At 42.9% G+C, this 22,671-nt stretch overlaps 1 protein-coding gene across 1 annotated transcript in view; it reads left to right on the forward strand.

Moving 5' to 3' along the window:
• pemt (phosphatidylethanolamine N-methyltransferase) overlaps positions 1-22,671 on the forward strand; it is a 95,004-nt gene that overhangs the window by 18,640 nt on the left and 53,693 nt on the right. Inside the window, exon 3 of the mRNA XM_079260427.1 lies at positions 21,882-21,997. Within this exon, the coding sequence (XP_079116553.1) occupies positions 21,882-21,997 (116 nt within the window). The remainder of the gene's footprint in view (positions 1-21,881; positions 21,998-22,671) is intronic.

A 22,671-nucleotide genomic window follows, 5' to 3' on the forward strand; every position in this document is an offset into this window, starting at 1 on the left:
GTCCCCCACTGCTTTCTCCTTTCAATCTTTCCTGCTGCTCTCTGTCATCGCTTTTGTCACATGGATGATTACTGAGTCATAGTAGTAATGTTCTATGTCCTGTTTGACTAGACTTTGATAATCCTTACCACAGCCAACAAGTCACACGTATACTTTCTAGTCATCATTTGGGCTTCTTTCTCATTTAATGATTGGGCAACTCTTCTGTTGCGTGTTACATGGGACAAGATATCAGTAAATTGATCTTCATAAAGTTCTTTGTAGTTAAACTAGAAGGCAAGGAAATGCCATCTAGTTTGAGTAATCTGTCTGAAGATGAGCCTCTGATTGGAGTAATGATCTCTGTTTTATCTGAGTTGAGAAGTAGAAAATTACAAGTTTCTCAGGATTTTATATGTCAAGAGTCAAGTCAGTAACTTAAGTAAGCTACTAAGTTACAGTTAGATATTCATCTAAATAACTTGTACAGTTAATCTAACTCTGCGAAACAAGCCCCGAATCATGGTAAAAATCAATCAAAGAAAAAAGAAACAGTAAAAGCACATAAATCAGGACGGCTGGTTGAAAGTGGTACATATATATTTGTATTTCTATGGAAGTGCAATTCTAAAAAAGGCTTTTTAGATTTGATAGAAGAAGAAACAAAGCAGGGATGGTTGTGCAGCAACATTTCGATAATATTGTCATAAAAAACTTACAGAATTGCTGTTTAGTTTGTTTGTATATGCTTTTAGTTTGCTGCTCAGTGTGTTTTCTCTAGTGCCAGTTGGAAATGAAGTCTTACTTCTGCAGATGTTTTTAAAGTTGACTTTATTTTAGTCCCAATTTAGCTTTTTTCATGATTTAAACGTTTGCAAATTAGTTGCCAGGGTAACATGCATGTGCTGTTCTTATATTAAGCTGCTAGAGGTGTAAGAGATCTGGTATACGTCATTCATGTTTTCTTGGACTTCTTTCTAGTATGTATGGGATGATATCTCATTCAAATGTCATTTTCTCTTTTTCTTGGACAACAGACTTCCTCAGTCTTAAATATCATAAGCTATTTCAAAGTTGAATCTGGTTCCAAATTAAATTAGATTAGATTGAGTTTGATATGGTATTATGTACAGGTCATGCTGACATGTATCCAGTGCGTTGGAAGGAAAGTGGTCAGCCTGCTCTTTGTTACATCTTTCCACCATGGTCTGACATCTCACATTAAATCACATGGCCAAGACACCAGGCTTTAGATAACTGGAACGTGGGTGGTGTAAATACACCTCAAAAACTGTAGAGTCCGTATTCTTCTGACCTTCTGGGTTACTCTTCTGCATTAGTAGATTTTATTCCAAATAAAGAATTTTTACTACATGTAAATGTAGTAAGAAAAAATAAATAAATAAATAAATAATATATATATATATATATATATATATATATATATATATATATATATATATATATATATATATATATATATATATGTGTGTATATAGATATATATATATATGTGTGTATATATATATATATATATATATATATGTATATATATATATATGTATATATATATATATATATATGTATATATATATATATATATATATATATATATATATATATATATATATATATATATATATATATATATATATATATAAAATATGATATAATAACTTTTTGGGGGGACACACACTTTCCCTTTAGAAATGTGTGTCATAAGGATTGGACACCGGTGTCTAAAAGGTAGTGTATTGTTTATTTGCCTGTTCCACTTGAGAAATGCATATCAGTTGTGAAATTTGACCAAATCACCACAAAGAGCCAAGTTATTGATATATCTTTTTTTTTTTTTTTCTTTTTTTTTGTCTTGTCCAGCATTTAAGCAAGCAGACTGATGTTCTGGATGCTGTGTTCTGCTGAGCAAATTTATTTTGCCAAGGGGAACTTTTGTAGATGTAATGATCCCCTTGTATTTCTTGATTCTTATTTTATTTTTCAATTTGTTTTGGATAATAGCTTGTATTACAGAGTTTATGCTGCTGGACCCGACCGGAAAGGACGGGAAAGGGGCAGAAAGAGAACAGAAAAGAGAACATAAAAAAACAAAAAAAAACAAAAGAAAGAGATCAATGCATACATGTATATGCACATACATACCCACCTACATATATATGTATATACACTCGCACATACATTATATGTATACATATATACATACATACATACATATACACATACATACACATGCATACACACACATGTACACATACATGCATACATAAAGATAGATATACATACTCACATACATACACATACACACACATATACATACATACACATACACTCACACATATGCATACATATATACATATCCATACACATACATACATACACATACACATAAGTACACACACATACCCACCCACACACATAAATATATACACCCACACAAGCCAACTCTAGATTCGTGGAGAACAAAACCGTTGACAATCATGAGGACCAGAAACTAGCAAGTTAAGTCAAAAAGACAGAAAGAGAGCTACCTGCTGTTAGTGAATAAACTTGCTGGATGACTCAGTGACTGTGACACATGCAGAACATTCATGCAGAACATTCAGAGTGGAACGTGTTTAGAGAAGAGTGATCATGCCAATGTGACCCCGCCCGCCTACAGCTAGAGGAAGGCCAGGAGAACCCAGAGACCCGGGTAACCGACAGTCACCCCCAGGTACAGATCCCAACCCCCCCACTCCAGAGCCAGCCATGCATCTGCCCAGGAGGTGGCGAAGGAGGTGCCCAACCAGAGTCCCCCGCAGTCAGGGGGAACAGGCCCCAGCAGGCCCAGGCCGGCAAGGGCCGATCCCGCCGGGCACCGGCCACCTAGGGCAGACAGAGCGCAGGCCCCAGGGCCCCAAGAGCCCGTGAGCAGCCCCCCGCCCCCGCAGGCAGAGGGCACAGCCCACACCGACGGAGGACCAGGACCCCCAGACCGCCACCCAGCGGCAGCCAGGTCGCACCCCAGCGCACCAGCTGCGCCCCCGGGTACAGGACACCACCCCCCCACCACCAAACCACACACACATATACATGCATACCACCCCCCCCCCCCCCCCCCAATCCCTCTACTTCTACCCAACCACACATGCCCCACCAAACACCCCTCCACCACCCATAGCCCCCCTCCAAACTTCACCCTCACTCACACATCCCATTCCGCATATACACCCCCCCCTACACAGACACACACACACACACACACACACACATACCCTCACTCCTCCAACACAGGCACACCCCAATACAACCCACGCGCCAACATACCCCTCCACACACACATCTACTCATCCTCACACATCCCTATCCCCTACCCACCTATATCCCCAACCCTAATCCCCCCCCAGCCATCCCACCATCCATCTGTAACCCCATACACCCACTCCCACACATCCTCACCTCACCTCTCCATCATGTCCCATGTGAGATGCCTCAGAGGGGGCAGAGGACAGGATGGCCCCGATCAGGGCCCCCATAATTACCGCCCACCACTCCCAGCGTCCCCCCCCACCACCCCACAGATGCAGCCGACCCAGCACCCCCCCAGGGCCGGCGACAACCCTCCTACAGCCAGGCCAGCCCAGACTTAGGCCTAATGGACGGCACTCTTCCCCCACCCGTACCCCCCCCCCCCCCCCCCCCCCCCCCCAGTAAAGCCCCGAGAGCAGGGGCATGAGAAGATTATTGATTATTGATATATCTTGATATATCTATAACCAACACTGCTTTGGCTCTATAATGTCTAAATTGGTTAAAAAGAATTAAAAGCATTTAGGCAGAGGCCAACATATATTGTGCCGGTGGTTTCACTCACCTTGGAAACTACGTATCTGGTTCTTCAATACGTTTAATTTATTGGTTATTTATATGCCCTTTTTCCAGCTGACACCTTTGGAGCATTATAATCCCAAAACAGTTACTGGAGCAGTTTTTAATCCCCTCATTAGATAGATATGCTTTTTGAGAGTCAGCAATATTTTACGGGTGAAAATTGTTTGCGACTTGTTGACTCTGCATCAACCACCAGCAACTAGATTTCAACACACTGGTTGTTATGAACGCACACCATGTTTGATTCAGCAACGAAGGGAAAATGCAACTCAATATTATCTTTAGGAAAAGGTAAGTAAAGAAAGAACAAAGCAAGAGATCATGCATTAGTCAACATTCGACTTTTACTGATGGACAAGGGCTCAGGGAAGAGACTTGATGAAGGTTGGTTGCTGAGTTAGCCTTTGTTAGGGGATACCACGTATGAAAAGTCCCTAAAGCTCAATAGTGTTGCTTTTTTATGTAAACAAATCTGAACCACACAAGTGAAGAAATTAATTACAAAACATAAAAAGATAAATAAATAAAAGTATTTATTACGATACGCTGCAATATGGTATTGTGCAGAATGATACGAAGAACTTGCTGTGTAGAGTAATTCCTTCACAGATACAATAACACCACAGTATTATTTAGTCAACATCTAAACTGCCAAGCTATTGCATTCAGCCTAATTTAATTTGGTACATATTAACTGTTTTAGCGTTTTAGTTTACCTTTAAAGGTGCAACACGTGACATCACATATGCTCGAATGTGTGTAGTCATGCAGATGCAAAACACAGTGTATACAGTGATGTAAAGCTACCGATGTTGTGCTCTTTTTCTCACGGCTGTTTCCTCATCTGAACAAAACGAAAGGGCAACGTGATGTCAGTGTGACTTCTCACATATCTGTGATCATTTGCAAACTCTTAGAAAAGGAGAGGATAATTGCGAACTGTGCAAACCCAGGAGATAAACCTCATGCAGCCCAATTCAAGTGTCACATTTGAGGAGAGAAATGAATCTATCTGAAAAATAGAAACACTGCAGGGACAAAGATGCAGAGATGAATAATAAAATCTCAATAGATGGCTGAATATAGAAGAAAAACTGATTAGGGAAGGAAAGGACAAGGGAAGTCCACGTGAGTGACAGAGTGGAGCATGATGTGGGATACTACTTAAACTGTGAAAGACAGATAATCTTTACTTATGATCAAAGAAAAACCTACACAATAGACTGATTTCATTTACACAAAGACTAAAAATGCATTCTGTGTTCTGAAGATTTTTTCTATCATACTTGTTTGAACATTTCATTCGAGTATCAACAGTCAGATTATTTTTACAGTCTGACGCACAAGAGTTGCGTGCATGGAGGCATAATGTTGGCCTTAGAACACAAACTTAATGGCAGAATGATTATTAGTGAAACTGCGTCAGCATTAACATGTCAGTTTGGCTGTTGCTGTGCTGTTTGTCTATATGTGTGTGTGTGTGTGTGTGTGTGTGTATCAAGACCCAGTTGTAGCTGAAGATATTTTCTAATCAGACTTGATCTGCCACTTTGGTGATTTAGTTTGTGACTGCTGTTCTTTGAATGGTCTTCATATGTATCAGCAGGGTAATTGTGCGTTCATTTGAATGTCTTTCTCCAATTTGCAGAAGCACCATTACACAAATTTTGAATAATTGACTATTAGCAAAGCCCTGCTCGACTTAGTTACTGTTATTGCAGATGTCAAGTTTTCTAGTTTGCTGCTGCACATGGATGCCTCCTGCCGAAGACAGAAACAGATTCACCCCTTAAAGTTCATGGCAGGTTGTAAAAACTAAAGGGCATCTCTTTTGATTCCCAACCTCAATATCAAATCAAGTCAAACTTTCTTTATACAGCAAAAACACCTCAAAGTGCTTTATATAATAAGCAGAAGCTATGAAAAAAATATAGTTAAAAGTTAAAAACATTGCAGTTCCAAAACATACACCTAATCATACATACCTTATCACACATACACAGACATACACACACACACATTGCCCCCCACAATCTCGCAATCCTGATCTGTCTTTTTAACCACAACACCACTCTGTAAATTAGATAGATGCTAAACATCTGAGGATAAACATCTAGCTTGACAATGAAGAGAGTAAATGATATCTTGGGGATCCATCCACACCACAGCCCCACCAAGGACAACAGACATCACCATGGAAACCGCCAAAAAACCAGGCAGGTATAAGTCCTCACAGCCGGGGCTGCAGAGCAGAATCCAAAATACCAGCCGGTATTCAAACAATACTTCATCACTAGCATAAATTTTCCAGCAAAACTGCAACCCTGTTTCTTAGAAATCACATTCCATTCAAATGAAATTTTCTTTTTTTATTGCAAAGCAGAGGAAACACAATCACTGGCTCGTAGGGAGACACGATACTTTGTGTAAATGTGAGCGCTCTAAGTCAGAGCTGGTTGGAGGAGTGGATGGAGAGTTGGTTTTGGGGATTCAGTTTAAATGTTTTGGTTTTATTTTCTGAAATATAACTTTTTAACTTGGTAAGTCAGTTGAATTCTCGATGGAAGTGCTTCTTTTAAAATGGCTTCCAGTCGTTTTAGGCAGCAAACTGGTATGAAGGCAAGTTTATTTGTACAGCACAATTCAGCAGCTGGGGGATTCAAAGTGCTTTACAGAAACATGGAAACATTTCAAAATAAAAAGCATTACTTAAAAGTTCAAACAAGAAAAGAAGAACACAGAACATCAGATAAAAATAGTATTAAAAACAATGTTTAAAAATTCCAGCTTAAAAGAAACAAGCAGATTTGGACGTTTAAATAAAACAGTTCAAATGCAGCTGGGAACAGCTGGATCTTTAACCTGGATGTTTCAGCTGATCTGAGGCTTTCTGGGAATTTGTTCCAGAAATGTGAGACAAAGAAGCTGAATACAACGTCTACATGTCTGGTTCTGACTCTGGGAACTGCTAAAATGTCTGACCCAGATGATCTGAGGGGTCTGGTAGGTCTGTTCTGGGCCAAGAGGTCACCAAACCATTCAGAGTTTTGTAGACCAGCATCAGAAATTGAAGACCTGTCCCTGATGGACAGGCAGGCAGTTTAAAGACCTCAAAGCTGGACTGATGTGGTCCACTTGTCTGGCGTTAGTGAGGACTCGAATCAACATTATGAGGCCATATGTTCTGGTTGCTGCTGGAAACGTTGGTTAATAAGCAAACATAAATATAGTTTCTACAAATGATGCTTTTCGTCGTCTCGTCTCGTCGTCTTCGTGCCGCTTATCCGGGGTTGGGTCACGGGGGCAGCAGCCTAAGCAGGGAAGCCCAGACTTCCCTCTCCCCAGCCACATTTGCCAACTCTGCAGGGGGGATCCCGAGGCGTTCCCAGGCCAGCCGAGAGATATAATCCCTCCAGCGTGTCCTGGGTCTTCCCCAAGGTCTCCTCCCACAGGGACGTGCCTGGAACACCTCACCAGGGAGGCGTCCAGGAGACATCCTAACCAGATGCCCGAGCCACCTCAACTGGTTCCTCTCGATGCGGAGGAGCAGCGGCTCTACTCTGATCTCCTCTCTGATGACTGAGCTCCTCACCCTATCTCTAAGCCACCCTGCGGAGGAAACTCATTTCAGCCGCCTGTATACGAGATCTCGTTCTTTCGGTCACGACCCACAGCTCATGACCATAGGTGAGGGTAGGAACGTAGATCGACTGGTAAATCGAGAGCTTCGCCTTCTGGCTCAGCTCCTTCACCACGACAGACCAGCGCAGAGTCCGCATTACTGCAGAAGCCGCACCGATCCGTCTGTCGATCTTGCGCTCTATCCTTCCCTCACTCGTGAACAAGACCCCAAGATATTTAAACTCCTCCACTTGAGGCAGGACCTGACTCCCGACCTGAAGAAGGCTAACCACCCTATTCCGGCTGAGGACCATGGTCTCAGATTTGGAGGTGCTGATTCCCATCCCGGCCGCTTCATACTCAGCAGCGAATTGCTCAAGTGAGAGCTGGAGATCACGACCAGATGAAGCCAACAGGACCACATCATCTGTACAAAGCAGGGACCCAATCCTGAGGCCACCAAGTCGGATCCTCTCAACACCTCAGCTGCGCCTAGAAATTCTGTCCATATAAGTTATGAACAGAATCGGTGATAAAGGGCAGCCTTGGCGGAGTCCAACTCTCACCGGAAACGAATCCGACTTACTACCGCAATGCGGACCAAGCTCTGACACCTGTCGTACAGGGACCGGACAGCTCGCACAAGGGGTCCGGTACCCCATACTCCCGGAGTACCCCCCACAGGAGCCCCTGGGGGACACGGTCGAACTCCTTCTCCAGGTCCACAATGCACATGTAGACTGGTTGGGCAAACTCCCATGTCTACTCCAGGACCCCAAAGAGGGTATAGAGCTGGTCCACTGTTCCGCAGCCAGGACGAAAACCACACTGCTCCTCCTCAATCCGAGATTCGACTATCCGGCGGACCCTCCTCTCCAGGACCCCTGAATAGACCTTCCCAGGGAGGCTAAGGAGTGTGATTCCCCTGTAATTGGAACACACCCTCCGGTCCCCCTTCTTAAAAAGGGGGACCACCACCCCAGTCTGCCAATCCAGCGGCACTGCCCCTGATGTCCACGCAATGCTGCAGAGGCGTGTCAGCCAGGACAGCCCCACAGCATCCAGAGCCTTAAGGAACTCCGGGCGGATCTCGTCCACCCCCGGGGCCTTGCCGCCAAGGAGCTTTTTGACCACTTCATCGACTTCAGCCCCAGAGATAGGAGAGTCCACCCCTGAGTCCCCCCCAGTCCCCCATGATGCTTTTCCAATGCAGAATCATAAATATGATCAAATGCACCCAGATTGTGCTTGCAGTGCCACATATGTCCACATGATTTATTTAGATGATTTGTTAAGGGACCCCCCTCTGGAGCCAGGCCTAGAGGTGGGGTACGAGAGCGAGTGTCTGGTGGCCGGGCCTTCGCCCATGGGGCCCGGTCGGGCTCAGCCCGAAAGGGTTACATGGGCCCCACCTCCCGTGGGCTCACCATCTGCGGGAGGAGCCGTAGGGGTCGGGTGCAGTGTGAGCTGGGCGGCAGCAAGGGGCGGGGACCCTGGCGGTCCGATCCCCGGCTGCAGAAGCTGGCTCTAGGGATGTGGAACGTCACCTCTCTGGTGGGGAAGGAGCCTGAGCTTGTGCGCGAGGTTGAGCGGTTCCGGCTAGATATAGTTGGACTCACCTCGACGCATGGCTTGGGCTCTGGAACCAGTACCCTCGAAAGGGGCTGGACTTTCTTCCACTCTGGAGTTGCTCATGGTGGGAGGCGCCGAGCAGGTGTGGGCATTCTCATCAGCCCCCAGCTTGGTGCCTGCACGTTGGGGTTTACCCCGGTGGATGAAAGGGTAGTTTCCCTCCGCCTCCGGGTGGGGGGACGGGTCCTGACTGTTGTCTGTGCTTATGCACCGAACAGCAGTTCAGAGTACCCACCCTTTCTGGAGTCCTTGGAGGGAGTGCTGGAGGGTGCTCCTTCTGGGGACTCCATTGTTCTGCTGGGGGACTTCAATACTCACGTGGGCAATGACAGTGAGACCTGGAGGGGAGTGATTGGGAGGCATGGTCCCCCTCCTCTGAACCCAAATGGTGTTTTGTTATTGGACTTCTGTGCTCGTCATGGATTGTCCATAACGAACACCATGTTCCAACATAAGAGTGTCCATATGTACACCTGGCATCAGGATTCCCTGGGCCGCAGTTCGATGATCGATTTTGTAGTCGTATCGTCGGACCTGCGGCCACATGCCTTGGACACTCGGGTGAAGAGGAGGGCGGAGTTGTCAACTGATCACCACCTGGTGGTGAGTTGGCTCAGGTGGTGGGGGAGGAGGCCGGTCAGATCTGGCAGGCCCAAACGTGTTGTGAGGGTCTGCTGGGAACGCCTGGCTGAGTCCCCCGTCAGAGCGAGCTTCAACTCCCACCTTCAGCAGAGCTTCAACCATGTCCCGAGGGAGGCGGGGGACATTGAGTCCGAATGGGCTGTGTTCCGTGCCTCTATTGCTGAGGCGGCCGGCCAGAGCTGTGGCTGTAAGGTCGTTGGTGCCTGTCGTGGCGGTAATCCCGGGACTCGTTGGTGGACACCAACAGGGAGGGATGCCGTCAAGCTGAAGAAGGAGTCCTATCGGGCCTTCTTGGCCTGTGGGACTCTGGAGGCAGCTGATGGTTACCGGCGGGCTAAGCGGCATGCGGCTTCGGCTGTTGCCGCAGCAAAAAGTTGGGCATGGGAGGAGTTCGGTGAGGCCATGGAGAAAGACTTCCGGATGGCTTCGAGGAGATTCTGGTCCACCATCCGGCGGCTCAGGAGGGGGAAGCAGTGCTCCATCAATACTGTGTACAGTGGAGATGGGGAGCTGCTGACCTCAACTCGGGACGTAGTGGGTCGGTGGAAGGAATACTTCGAAGACCTCCTCAATCCTACCAACACGTCTTCCGATGAGGAAGCAGAGCTGGCGGGGTGGACTCTCCTATCTCTGGGGCTGAAGTCGCTGAGGTGGTCAAAAAGCTCCTTGGCAGCAAGGCCCCGGGGGTGGATGAGATCCGCCCGGAGTTCCTTAAGGCTCTGGATGCTGTGGGGCTGTCCTGGCTGACAGGCCTCTGCAGCATTGCGTGGACATCAGGGGCAGTACCGCTGGATTGGCAGACTGGGGTGGTGGTCCCCCTTTTTAAGAAGGGGGACCGGAGGGTGTGTTCCAATTACAGGGGAATCACACTCCTCAGCCTCCCTGGTAAGGTCTATTCAGGGGTCCTGGAGAGGAGGGTCCGCCGGATAGTCGAATCCCGGATTGAGGAGGAGCAGTGTGGTTTTCGTCCTGGTCGCGGAACAGTGGACCAGCTCTATACCCTCTTTGGGGTCCTGGAGGGGGCATGGGAGTTTGCCCAACCAGTCTACATGTGTTTTGTGGACCTGGAGAAGGCATTCGACCGTGTCCCCCGGGGGCTCCTGTGGGGGGTACTCCGGGAGTATGGGGTACCGGACCCCCTTGTATGGGCTGTCCGGTCCCTGTACGACAGGTGTCAGAGCTTGGTCCGCATTGCCGGTAGTAAGTCGGATTCGTTTCCGGTGAGGGTTGGACTCCGCTAAGGCTGCCCTTTATCACCGATTCTGTTCATAACTTATATGGACAGAATTTCTAGGCGCAGCCGAGGTGTTGAGGGGATCCGACTTGGTGGCCTCAGGATTGGGTCCCTGTTTTTTACGGATGACGTGGTCCTGTTGGCTTCATCTGGTCGTGATCTCCAGCTCTCGCTTGAGCGATTCGCGGCCGAGTATGAAGCGGCTGGGATGAGAATCAGCACCTCCAAATCTGAGACCATGGTCCTAAGCCGGAATAGGGTGGATTGCCCTCTCCGGGTCGGGAGTGAGGTCCTGCCTCAAGTGGAGGAGTTTAAATATCTCGGGGTCTTGTTCACGAGTGAGGGAAAGATGGAGCGCGAGATCGACAGACGGATCGGTGCGGCGTCTGCAGTAATGCGGGCTCTGCGCCGGTCTGTCGTGGTGAAGAAGGAGCTGAGCCAGAAGGCGAAGCTCTCGATTTACCAGTCGATCTACGTTCCTACCCTCACCTATGGTCATGAGCTGTTGGTCGTGACCGAAAGAACGAGATCTCGTATACAGGCGGCTGAAATGGGTTTCCTCCGCAGGGTGGCCGGGCTCACCCTTAGAGATAGGGTGAGGAGCTCAGTCATCCGGGAGGGGCTCAGAGTAGAGCCGCTGCTCCTCCGCATTGAGAGGAACCAGTTGAGGTGGCTCGGGCATCTGGTCAGGATGCCTCCTGGACGCCTCGCTGGTGAGGTGTTCCAGGCACGTCCCTCTGGGAGGAGATCCCGGGGAAGACCCAGGACACGCTGGAGGGATTATATCTCTCGGCTGGCCTGGGAACGCCTCGGGATCCCCCCCGCAGAGTTGGCAAATGTGGCTGGGGAGAGGGAAGTCTGGGCTTCCCTGCTTAGGCTGCTGCCCCCGCGACCCGACTCCGGATAAGCGGCAGAAGATGGATGGATGGATGGATGGATTTGTTAAGGCCATTCTTCTGTTTTCAAGGACTTTCATCAGTCAGTTTCCTGAAGGTAAAACTGTGTTGAATTTCTTTTCTTGCAATTCTGCCACAGTTTTGGGCATGCGTAGAAAAGATTTCAAATTGATTTTGCAATTTAGTTTTGTAAAGAAATAAGTATTTTTCAATTTATTGTATTAAAATTTGAATTATTATGTCTGAATCTTTCACTGCAATCCCGTGGCTTGTTAGAGCTTATTAAAGGTGGTTGGCTGTGCTCCACTTATATTACTTAGTCCTACTATGTTCATAGCATTTCCTGTCCCTGCTGACATTTTTTCAAACTCGTTTTTTTCCGGTAAGTGCACACAATATTGCCTTCCACTTTACCCTCACATGCAAAGTTCAGCTTCAGCCAAATGAGCCACTCACTTCATGCATTATCAAGCTGTTCGTCTGTAGAGATGGAGCTAATGGAGAAAACAGCATATTAAACAGCATATCAAGTACCATCTGATCTCCTCTTTGCATATGGAGGCGGTCTCAGTCATCGGTCATCTCGGTCCGAGCTGCCCAGTGACCTACATCTAAGGGAACAAAGCACTCGGCTCATCCTGTCCACGTTGGATGCTGAAGGGGCAAATCGCCTCATGCAGCTGAAGCTGCCGGAGGTTGGGGAAAACAAGAAAATCACATATCATTATAACAGGTGCATTTTCAGCCAAACGAAGCAAGAAATAGACTCTTACAGACATACTGGCTAGTTTCCATGACATTTTGGCTTTATATTCTTTTATAGTGGGCGGCACTGAAGTGTGCTAACAAGGAGACTGCTGGCTGAATCTTAGCTTGGTTATTATTATGGAGATTGCACCTTCCTCCGGTTTCCTTTCGGTGCTGTAGCTTTCTCCCACTATACAAATACATGCATGTTTTTTTAAACTGGTGATGCTAAATTGTCTGGATTTGGAAGAGTGCATAATTGTTACTCCGTCAGCACTGTGATGGACTGATGATTTTTCCAGGAAGCCTTCTGCCTCTGACCTAGTGACTCATAATAAGCATCAAGTCTCCTGTGATACTAACTGAATAAAGCAGTGTCAGACCAAAGTCACCTAAAGAATCTCAACACATGCGGATGTTGATACTTTTGATTTTCAAGACAGTTATCAGTCTACTCCAATGGACTCAGAACTTCTAACACTTTGTGAAAACAGTCGCAAATTTACACCGTCAAAGAAGTAAAAAAAAATTTGCTTTAGCCAAATGAGGCATTGGAGGCAAAAAGTCAACAGAAATGATCAGAGTTGATACAGAGTTTATATCATAAGGCAGACATAATTCTGATTCCTTTGTGGGGATCTCTGAATTCTAAGCTGAACAAGAAAAGCACTCAGAGAGCGCAAACCTCTGCCAAGGGCTACAGTTTTCCCTATATTGTAATTATTTGTTCTAATTCTATGATAAAAACTCCAAACCCCCCTATTTTTCCATATTCTGGATCATAGTATCCTCAATGATTTCATTACCTGGATCAGTCTTTGATATATTTTGCAACCTGTTGGAAACTTGTTCTGTATTGTTTTCCTAGGTGCTTCGACCATTTTCGTTGGAGTGTTGAAAATGTTGAAAATGGCCCGATATCACAATGTTAAAGATTCTTTTAAAAAGTTCCTGGATCCAAACGGTGATCCTGATTGTCACCAAAATTAAGTCAGTTCTCCCTTTTGCACATTTCCAACAACCTATGAAAATTTCATGAAAATCCATCCATAACTTTTAGAGTTATCTTCAACACAAACGTAACCTCCATGGCGGAGGTAATAACGGCAGTAGTAAAGAATATACAGCTAATTCTCACCTCTCGGCTGGTACGCGATCTAACGCAACAGTGTCAACACTTTGAGAAAATATCTTAGAAATAAAACTTAATGGGGAAAATCGCCATCACAAGCACACACTTTGGGTCATTTATCGTGAGCTAGGGACAATTGTAGTCTTTTGGACTAGATTTTTGCTCCAATGTAAATAGATATCGAATCATTTTTGAGCATGTCTCTCTCTCTCTCTCTTTTAGTGTTGTAAGTATTTGTCTTGTTAGGGATGATTACTTTACATTGAACCAGAATCTTAATGGATGTCATTCTACAACTCTGAATAAGCTGATTTTCTTTGTTTACTTTTCCCTTGAAAGCTTTTTTCTCTTTACGTTCTGAAATCACTTCTTTCAATCAGGGCTATCACCTTGATCCGACGAGGGCTGCGTCCCTACAGGTCTTCAGTGTTTCCCTGCTTCAACACACTTCACCTAAATTAAATGCATTTATGCACAACTTATTCATTTAAGTCAGGGGTGTAGTTGCAGGGATATGTTGTAATCCTGCGGGGTTGTGACCCTTGTGGTACCAAGTTGTATAGCTCTGCTATAAATGGATAATTAAATGACTTTTTTTATCTGTTGTTTTTATTCTTTACTGAATTTTGAGGAAATGATATCGACATGGTTTCAGCCTTGATGAGAATCACTGTTTGTCCCAGGAGCTCATGGGAAACATTTGACTGAATGTTGTAGCTCATATAGAAGACCTTGTATTTCCAGTTTAGTACATTACCAGCTGTTTGCTATCACACAGCTTATTTAACCTCATGAAAACACAAACATGAACTTTCATTGTTGTGTTTGTCCTGGAGTTTTGGTTAGAAATGGTTGAGCACAAGCTGAACTCCAAAAATAACTCTGATGTTTGAGATAACAGAGACAGTAGCTGGTCTGATGCACGGATCAGGTTATTTATTGCATACATGTAATTAGTTCAGGTTGTGTATTTTCAGATGTGTGCTCATGACTTCAGTGAAAAACAAAAGATGTACTTGATTACTTTCATCTATTTTTTTATACACTTGACTCAATTATGCTGATTGAAAGGATGATGTGACCTTAGGTGTACCCACGCGGTGTGGGCTAAAGTTTAAGCTAGTTGGTGAGTCACACCTGTGGGTACTGGAAACATTTCAAGACAGATCGGGTTTTAGTTTGAAATCTGTTACTTGTTTAACATCTTAGGTCACACAGCTCAGACGTGCTTTTTTATTTAAATTCCATTTAAAGACACTTGTAGCTTTTTATTTCTCTGATTTGTTTGGTTTCCTCAAATCCAACCTCAAACTACTCAAAGATTCAAGAAAATAGTTGGAAAGCAGGAAGCAGAATTTGAGTAAATATTTCTCAATAAATTAGTTTCTGTGATAAATAAACATTCAAAAGATACTGAATCTGTAAATATATATTAAAAAAGTAACCAAATGCATAATTTAATGAACATATATTTTAAAATAATGTAGTTAAATTAAGCTTTATTTGTCCAGCATTAATTCACAACAAAGTCACCTCAAGGTACTTTAAAATACAGTAATTCATTGTAGGACTGAGCAATATGACCAAAATCTTATTTACCGATATAACTCATTTTATATCACCATAACAAGATACACAACAATATAAAATTGTTTGTGTAATTTTGTGTCATCAGTAATTTATCAGCTATGGCCGTATGGTGTTTCACTGGTAAATATTTATTGCATCGTTTGCATCTGGAGTTTATTATGAACGCTTTCACCACCACTTGATGCTGCTTTTGCAGCTTTTGCTTGTTGACTATTCTTTAATCTGTATTCTTTATCCTGATTCTTGTGCAGGTGATAAAATGAGTTAGTTGTGTCGGAGTCCGTTGTTGGGACTGTTAGCTAGTCTGTTGTCGGTTCTACGTCAGTCACGTCCAAACCACATCTGTGCAACAGAAATTTTCCCTCTCTTATGAACAAGCTCATCAGTTTTGGTTGGGAAGTCATCTTTCAAGAAATTACTCTGCTCTGAAATGAGTGTGCTACTGTCTTTGTCCATGTTTGTTTATATATGAGGGTGGCTGTAGCTCAGGTGGAAGAACAATCGACTTGTAACTGGGAAGTTGGCAGTTCGATTCCAGGCTTCCCCTGACTATGTGCCGAAGTGTCCTTGGGCAAGACACTAAACCCTAAGTTGCCTAAACCGATGTGCCTATCGTGCAATGAGTTTGTATGTAAGTCGATAAAAGCATCTGCTAAATGAATAGTATAGAATATATTGCAGCGTGCATGCCGTAAAGCTTATTGTGAGCGATAAAGCCTCATTTGAAACAATAGACATTTTCTATCGTCATATATTGTTATATCGCGCAGCCCTAATTCATTGTATTCCAGTTATAATTCAGTTAAAACAAATGTATTATATGACCTGCATAATTCCAAATGATAGCCATTTTCATTTTTTTATTTTAGAATTTTTTTGCCAACACTTATGAGAATTATTCTTAAGTTCGAAGCTCTATAATGGCATACTGATTCCCCTTCTGCAGACAGTAAAGAGTGCTCCAACTAACTTAAGGCTTCTGAGGTTGACTTCTGACACCAACCAAAACATGTCTGAATGAAGGAAACTAACTATATCAATCTTTATATATGTCATTATTTTATATCAAAATAAATTTTCAAAGTTTGAAAAGGATAAAAAAAAAAAATTAAAAAGAAATTCACATTCGTTTTTGGCCTAAACCTGCAGACAATGAACTTGTGACTCACCAGTAACTTCCCAGATATGATATAATATCCCAGACATTCCCAGAGATTAAAGTAGTTCCTGAAAACAAGATCACTTTGTTTTCCTCTTGTACAAATCCAACTTGTTCTTTGCATCTCCTTACAGTTAGTGTCAGACCCACTCTTCTAAATAACATCCTTAAATGTAAGTTTCTCACTAATACACAGTAGATGTAAATAGATGTACACTCTCCTGTTGTCATGCCTGGGTTTTAAAATAAAATCACAATAAACCATTTCAAAACTTTTTCCACCTCTAATGTGACCGAGAATCTGTACAGTTTAATTAAAAATGAAAACAAATCTGTTAAAAGCACAACAATGTGTATAAAGTACAATAATTTGGATAAGTATAGACACTGCTAATGTAATGCTTTGTTATACGTCATGGCTTAATCACAACATTCAGTCTGTCAACATGGTACATCTTGACTTTTTTTCCCCACTTCCTACAAATGACCTAAACTTGTCAGATTGTGGGTTTATCTCATACGCACTGTCCTGCCACCTGGGGAAGCTGCTCATTCGTTGATTCAGATGTCTGTATGGAGCCTTCTTCATGTTGAAAGATGAAATTCATCTTCAGTATCAGCTTTGTAGCAGAAACCTGAAGGTTTTGAGCCAAAAAGAAACAGATGTTTGGAACTGTCAATAAAATCTCCCATCTTGACCTAAGTTACAGTTCCATCTGAAGAGAAGCATCTTCAAAGCATGATGCTGCCGCCACCATGCTCCACTGTGGATCTTCTTTTTTGTCATTGCTTTGTTTTTTGGCAGTGTGTAGCATTTTATTTTTGTTCATATCAAATGTACCTTTTGGTCTCATCAGATCAGAACACATTTTCCCACATTTTTTGAGACTCATTACGGATGGGCTTTTTTATTATTATCTATTTTAGGGTTTAATTGCAAGCATTTTTCTCAGTCAGACAAGACTTTCATTTTGCAGCACTTATCCGTTACGCAACCCCAACTCATTGTCCAGCCAAATGGATAAAACAGGAGATTGTTGCTACATTTAGTACATAACCAGTATCTGTCAGAAATTCCTGCACTCTCTTCACTGTTGTCAGTCTATTGGCAGCTTCCCTCGCCAGTTTTCATCTTGTCTTTTCATCAGTTTTCAGGGAGATTTCCAATTCTTTGCAATACGGTTGCTGTTCTATATCTTCCCCAGTTTTTCATGCCTGTCTTCACCTTGCTTCATGCTGTATCCAGTGTTGTGGAGTTGTTTTTTTTACCTCTCTCCTGACTGATGCCTTTCTACAAAATAATCCCTGTGATGCATGGTGAGCTCTCTAGAAACAATTGTTGTTACTGTAGCAGGAAATTGAGCAGATGTCAGGAAAGTCCTGCCCGGACGGCTGAACTTTGTTTGGGGTTAAACCGTCTCTGAATGTTAGCAGGTGTGTACTTTACACTGAATGCTGTGATCAGGTCAGAAGTTGCTTCAACAAAGTTTAAGGGTGTGAAGATTTATGCAACCAGATTTATTGTACATATTTTTTTCTATGTTTTCTTTAAAAAAAAATGTTTTTCAACTGAAATGTTGTTACAGGTCACATTAGAGGTGGGAAAAATAAAGAAATGATTTATTTTAGTTTAATTTTATTAGGAGGCGAATACACTTCTTATATCCACTAAAAATTTGTTTAATTAATAGTATATCTACTTTCTTTTTTTCCTGCACAGCAGATAACAAAACCTCAATTTAATGCCGGATATTTTGATATTTTTTACATATTTTTCTCCCTAATTTAATTGTGCATGCAAGCATGTGATCAATCCATGTTCTTGTTCTCGTTCCCTCATTACCCATATTACTTGGCTGTGCCAGTGTGCAGGTTGTCCTCCGTTAAACACAGCCAAGCATTAATACAGTGAATAAGCCGTCAGCTGCTGATCAGGCGGGTAAAATCACAGTCCGATGTGGAGACAAACCCCCCTGAGGGTTTCAAAATTAAAACAACTCAAGTTATTCCCAAAGAAGCCCTGTTAAACTTCGGTATTACATAAAGTTTGGCTTTGCCACAGTGTGTATTCTTTGTGTGGAAACCAGGGTGTGATGAGGTGAGGAGGACTTGGGGCTTCTCTTAGTTATATTTTTCCATTTTTGCCTCTCAGGTGTTTCTTCTCATAGCAAATATCCCTCCATTCTGACTTGATACCCGGTGCCTGCATCTCAGACATAAGTGGGCTGATGTGGGATCCTGGAGGAGCCTGTTATGTCTTTATTGAATTTGTCTTGAAGCTTTGATGGTTGTGCCAATCTGGCCACTCCATGCACTCCCCTCTTCTGTGCCCTCTGTTATATCCATGGCGTGATGAGTTCGATAACATCAGCCGTCTGTATGTAGGACACCTGAGTATTTTTAGTACACTACCATCCAGTGCATGGCTGTAATGTTGAGTGATGATGCATAAGGTTGCTGGTCCACTGCTGACTCAGAATATAAAAACAGCATAAATGGCTCTCTAATATAGACGGTGCAGGATGCTGGATGTATTTCCCACAGTGCTAAGATGTGTTCTCAGGTTTCAGGATAATTCATGTTGATTTGTTCATAATAAACCACTTATAGGTGTTGCACAACCATGAGAAAATGATGTTTCTCCTCTTCAGGTCCAGTAAGGCTTACATTTCCAGCAGTTACCCAACCCCAGTCACTCAAATGTTGCAACTTTTGCTTCAGTTTACATTTTGCTTTTGTCATCATTCATATTTTTCAAGAAAACAATTAAGTTTGAATGTTATTACAATTTTTTTTTTCTGAAGAAGAAGAAAATATCCAAAGTTTTAGCTTCTGAAACCATGGATGCTGCTATCTGGTATACTCTGGTGATCACCGCAGAAGTCTCTGATGCCACAACTTCTGAAAGCAGCTGCATCTGCTATGGACACTCCAAATATCATGCCTGAAATTAAAATGCCACATTGGCATTCCAAGAAGTTGCGTCATTTGTACGTCCACAGGCCCGCTATCTGTAAGGTTAATCATTATAATTAATTATTTTCTGTTGTAGCTGTCATATTTCTGTGTCCCGGTGACTTGCTGTGACTCTGCCTCCTCCGGGGCAGACTGTGATGTAATCAACATGTGGATGTAACTGTTAGTCTGAAGCAAAGTGGGTTGTCAGCCGCCAAAGCTTAATTACATGGCAGCGTTATCCTAAGATGGAGGAAGAGACACAAAGGAGAGTGGTGAGGAGCATTACTGAAGAGACCAGCTTTGCCAGCTTTGGTGAAAAGAGAGAGGAAATGGGGTGCAGATTAACATGAAGGATAAGCAGCAGATAAATCTATGTCAAGTTAAAATATTTTTGATAAAATGTAGTTTGTTTGCATTTACCTCCTATAGTACAGCCGAATTCTTTTGAGCATGCACTTTTACCCTTTTACAACCAACACACACACACACGTGCATGCATGCACACACACACACCCACACACCATAATTCAATGTTCATTGCCTCTGTTTTCTGATTTTCTCCATTTTCTTTGTGACCTGGCTATGAAAATACAAAAAAAAAAGTGTTACCATGGCAACATACAAGACTTTTTTTCCTTTTTTTTGTATGTTTTAACAGTCGTCTACGCACTTCCTCAGTTTTATTGGTGGGGGGGTCATTTGATGTCTGTGAGTCATTTCTGATAGATGTATGGACTAGTCAGCAGCCTTTTATGTAGCATTACTGATAGTGACCACATGCTATCGAACATTTGGACTTGCTTTTCCAATACAAAAAGGTTAAGTGAGTCGAAACTTTTTGGTAGTGTAGATGGCATCGGACACTGTCAGTGGGAGATATAGATACTGTGTTAGAGAGCTGAAACTGATGAACAATCATAATGACCAGTAGAAAACACTGGTCTGCACAGGAATTACTGGTCAATTAAACTAATGAGAAATAAATAATCGTTCTATGTAAATTTAAGGTTAATGCAATTTTTTCATGGCTTGGTTACATATTTAATATGCTAGAAGCACTGTTTCTGTGGACGAACTTAGCTGGACGTAAATTGAAAAGATTGAGAAAGGTAGAAACAACAGAGAACATTCCACAGGCAGGACACTCTGTGTGTGTGTGTGTGTGTGTGTGTGTGTGTGTGTGTGTGTGTGTGTGTGTGTGTGTGTGTGTGTGTGTGTGTGATTTAGGGGCTTTATTCACCATCAACAATCCCACTGTCATTTATACAGCCATGATCTCAGAAAAAACCACCTCCTCTATTATTGACATGTTATATTGACATGTTATGTTACTCAGCAAATGCAACAACTCCATCCATTATAAGTTCTATGTTCACATCCTTTACTAAGTACTTCAAATATCTATCCATAACCAAATACTTATATAGTGCAATAGGAGACTGAAGAAAGGGATGAAATGAACTAGCCTTTTAGCTTAAATATTTTTTTTAACTTTCAACCAATTTGGGAAAAAAAAAAGCCATAAATGTAAAATAGCATGGTAACAACGGGTGCAGAGCAGACCTCAGTCTCTTTAGTTGAAGGTTTTTGATTCAGATTTGTTGTTCAGAATCAAAAGTAACCAAAAACAACAGTATCCTCTTCTTATGTTCCACTCCATCAGTCACTGATGCATGCTGAAAGCCCCTAAATAAATTACAGACTCCAATTACTAAATAAGATACAGACTTCTATAACTCGAATCAAGGCTGATTGTAAGAGCTCTTTAACAAGATTCAGTGAAGAATGCTTCGATGGCATCAATTTGCTATGAAAGGTTGCGATTCAATGTCGGAAATTCTTTCCTAAGAAAGAAACAGAAATTCTTTTCTGAATCAGGTATTCAGCTGATCACAATCACCCAGAGGCCAAAGTTTAAGATCAGTAATGCATACTTATAAATAACATGGTCATGTTGAAGGAAGTCAGACACTAAAAGGCAACAAAAGCGATAAAGACGTTGTGAAGTGGGATTTTCTTTCTATTTTTAGCCTAAGTTTCTCAATTTCATCAGTGTTTTACTTGATTTGCATAATATTTGTGTGTATTTTTAGCAAGATAGAAAGCACCAAATTATTTCAGGTGCTGGTACACAAACAATTAAGATCTGATAGCATCATAAATTTTGGACTTAAAGAATGATAAATGGCTTTGTTCTTATCGTGATATACTGGGTTTGTGAATTACAAACTGTCTTACGGCAGCCAGTGTTTACAGTTTGTCCTAATGTGGCAAAAATCCATAACAGAGAGTTGTCTTCCAGTCACCTGACTTTGTGCTGATATTTATTCTCCAACGCACTGAGTTAAAAAGGCGCTTTTTGGATCAACAGGAGCTGATCTTGGCCTTTCTGTCATTTTGTAGGTCGCGAGATGGGAGCATCGCACCAGGGGACTCTCCAGACTCTTCGGAAGCCCATACGTAGCATGTTACTGCCTGGGGTTTGTCATCATTCTGCTCAATGTTTACCGAAGCCACAGGTAAAAGCACGTGAACATCTTTCTCCCCAAATTTGGCCAGATTTTCTGATTTCTATTGTCCAAATATGTAGAAGTACATTGTCACTGTGAAATCTGATTGACAAGTGTTTCTAAAAGTTGTGTAGCTCGCATAAAAACTAAAAAGAGGGATTGTCAAATCATTTGAAGGACACACAAATCAAGTGTAATTCTTCTAAACTGATAAAATATCTGACAGGTGAACATTTATGCTGAATGAAAGTTTTGGACACTTTGCCGTCTAGACAATAGACTGTATATAAAAAGATGCTCCGTGAAATCACCCATAGGTTTCTGAAGAGCTGAATTGAAGCTTATGTGGGCGTTTCCTACCGTTGACATCTCGGCAGCGTCACGCGTGTCGTCTTACCAGGAAAAAACAAATATGGGCAAAGAGGTGGAGCTGAGAGGGGGGCTGTAAGAGTCATGGTGGATGATTGACATTGAGCAAACTCCGAGCTTTCTGTAGCTAAAAGCTAACTGAAATAACACAGAGATAACAGATGCTAACCAGATAACGGAGGTAAGCTGGCTAAAGCTAAGTCACTTTAACTGGCTAAAATCCGGTTGTTCTACGTTCTTACTTGAAGCAGGAGATTGAGTACCTGTCAATCAAAAGGACACGCCCCCAAAAAGCCAAATTTTGAGATTAAATT

Source organism: Telmatherina bonti, assembly GCF_933228915.1.
Source record: "Telmatherina bonti genome assembly, chromosome: 21".
Lineage (NCBI taxonomy): Eukaryota > Metazoa > Chordata > Actinopteri > Atheriniformes > Telmatherinidae > Telmatherina > Telmatherina bonti.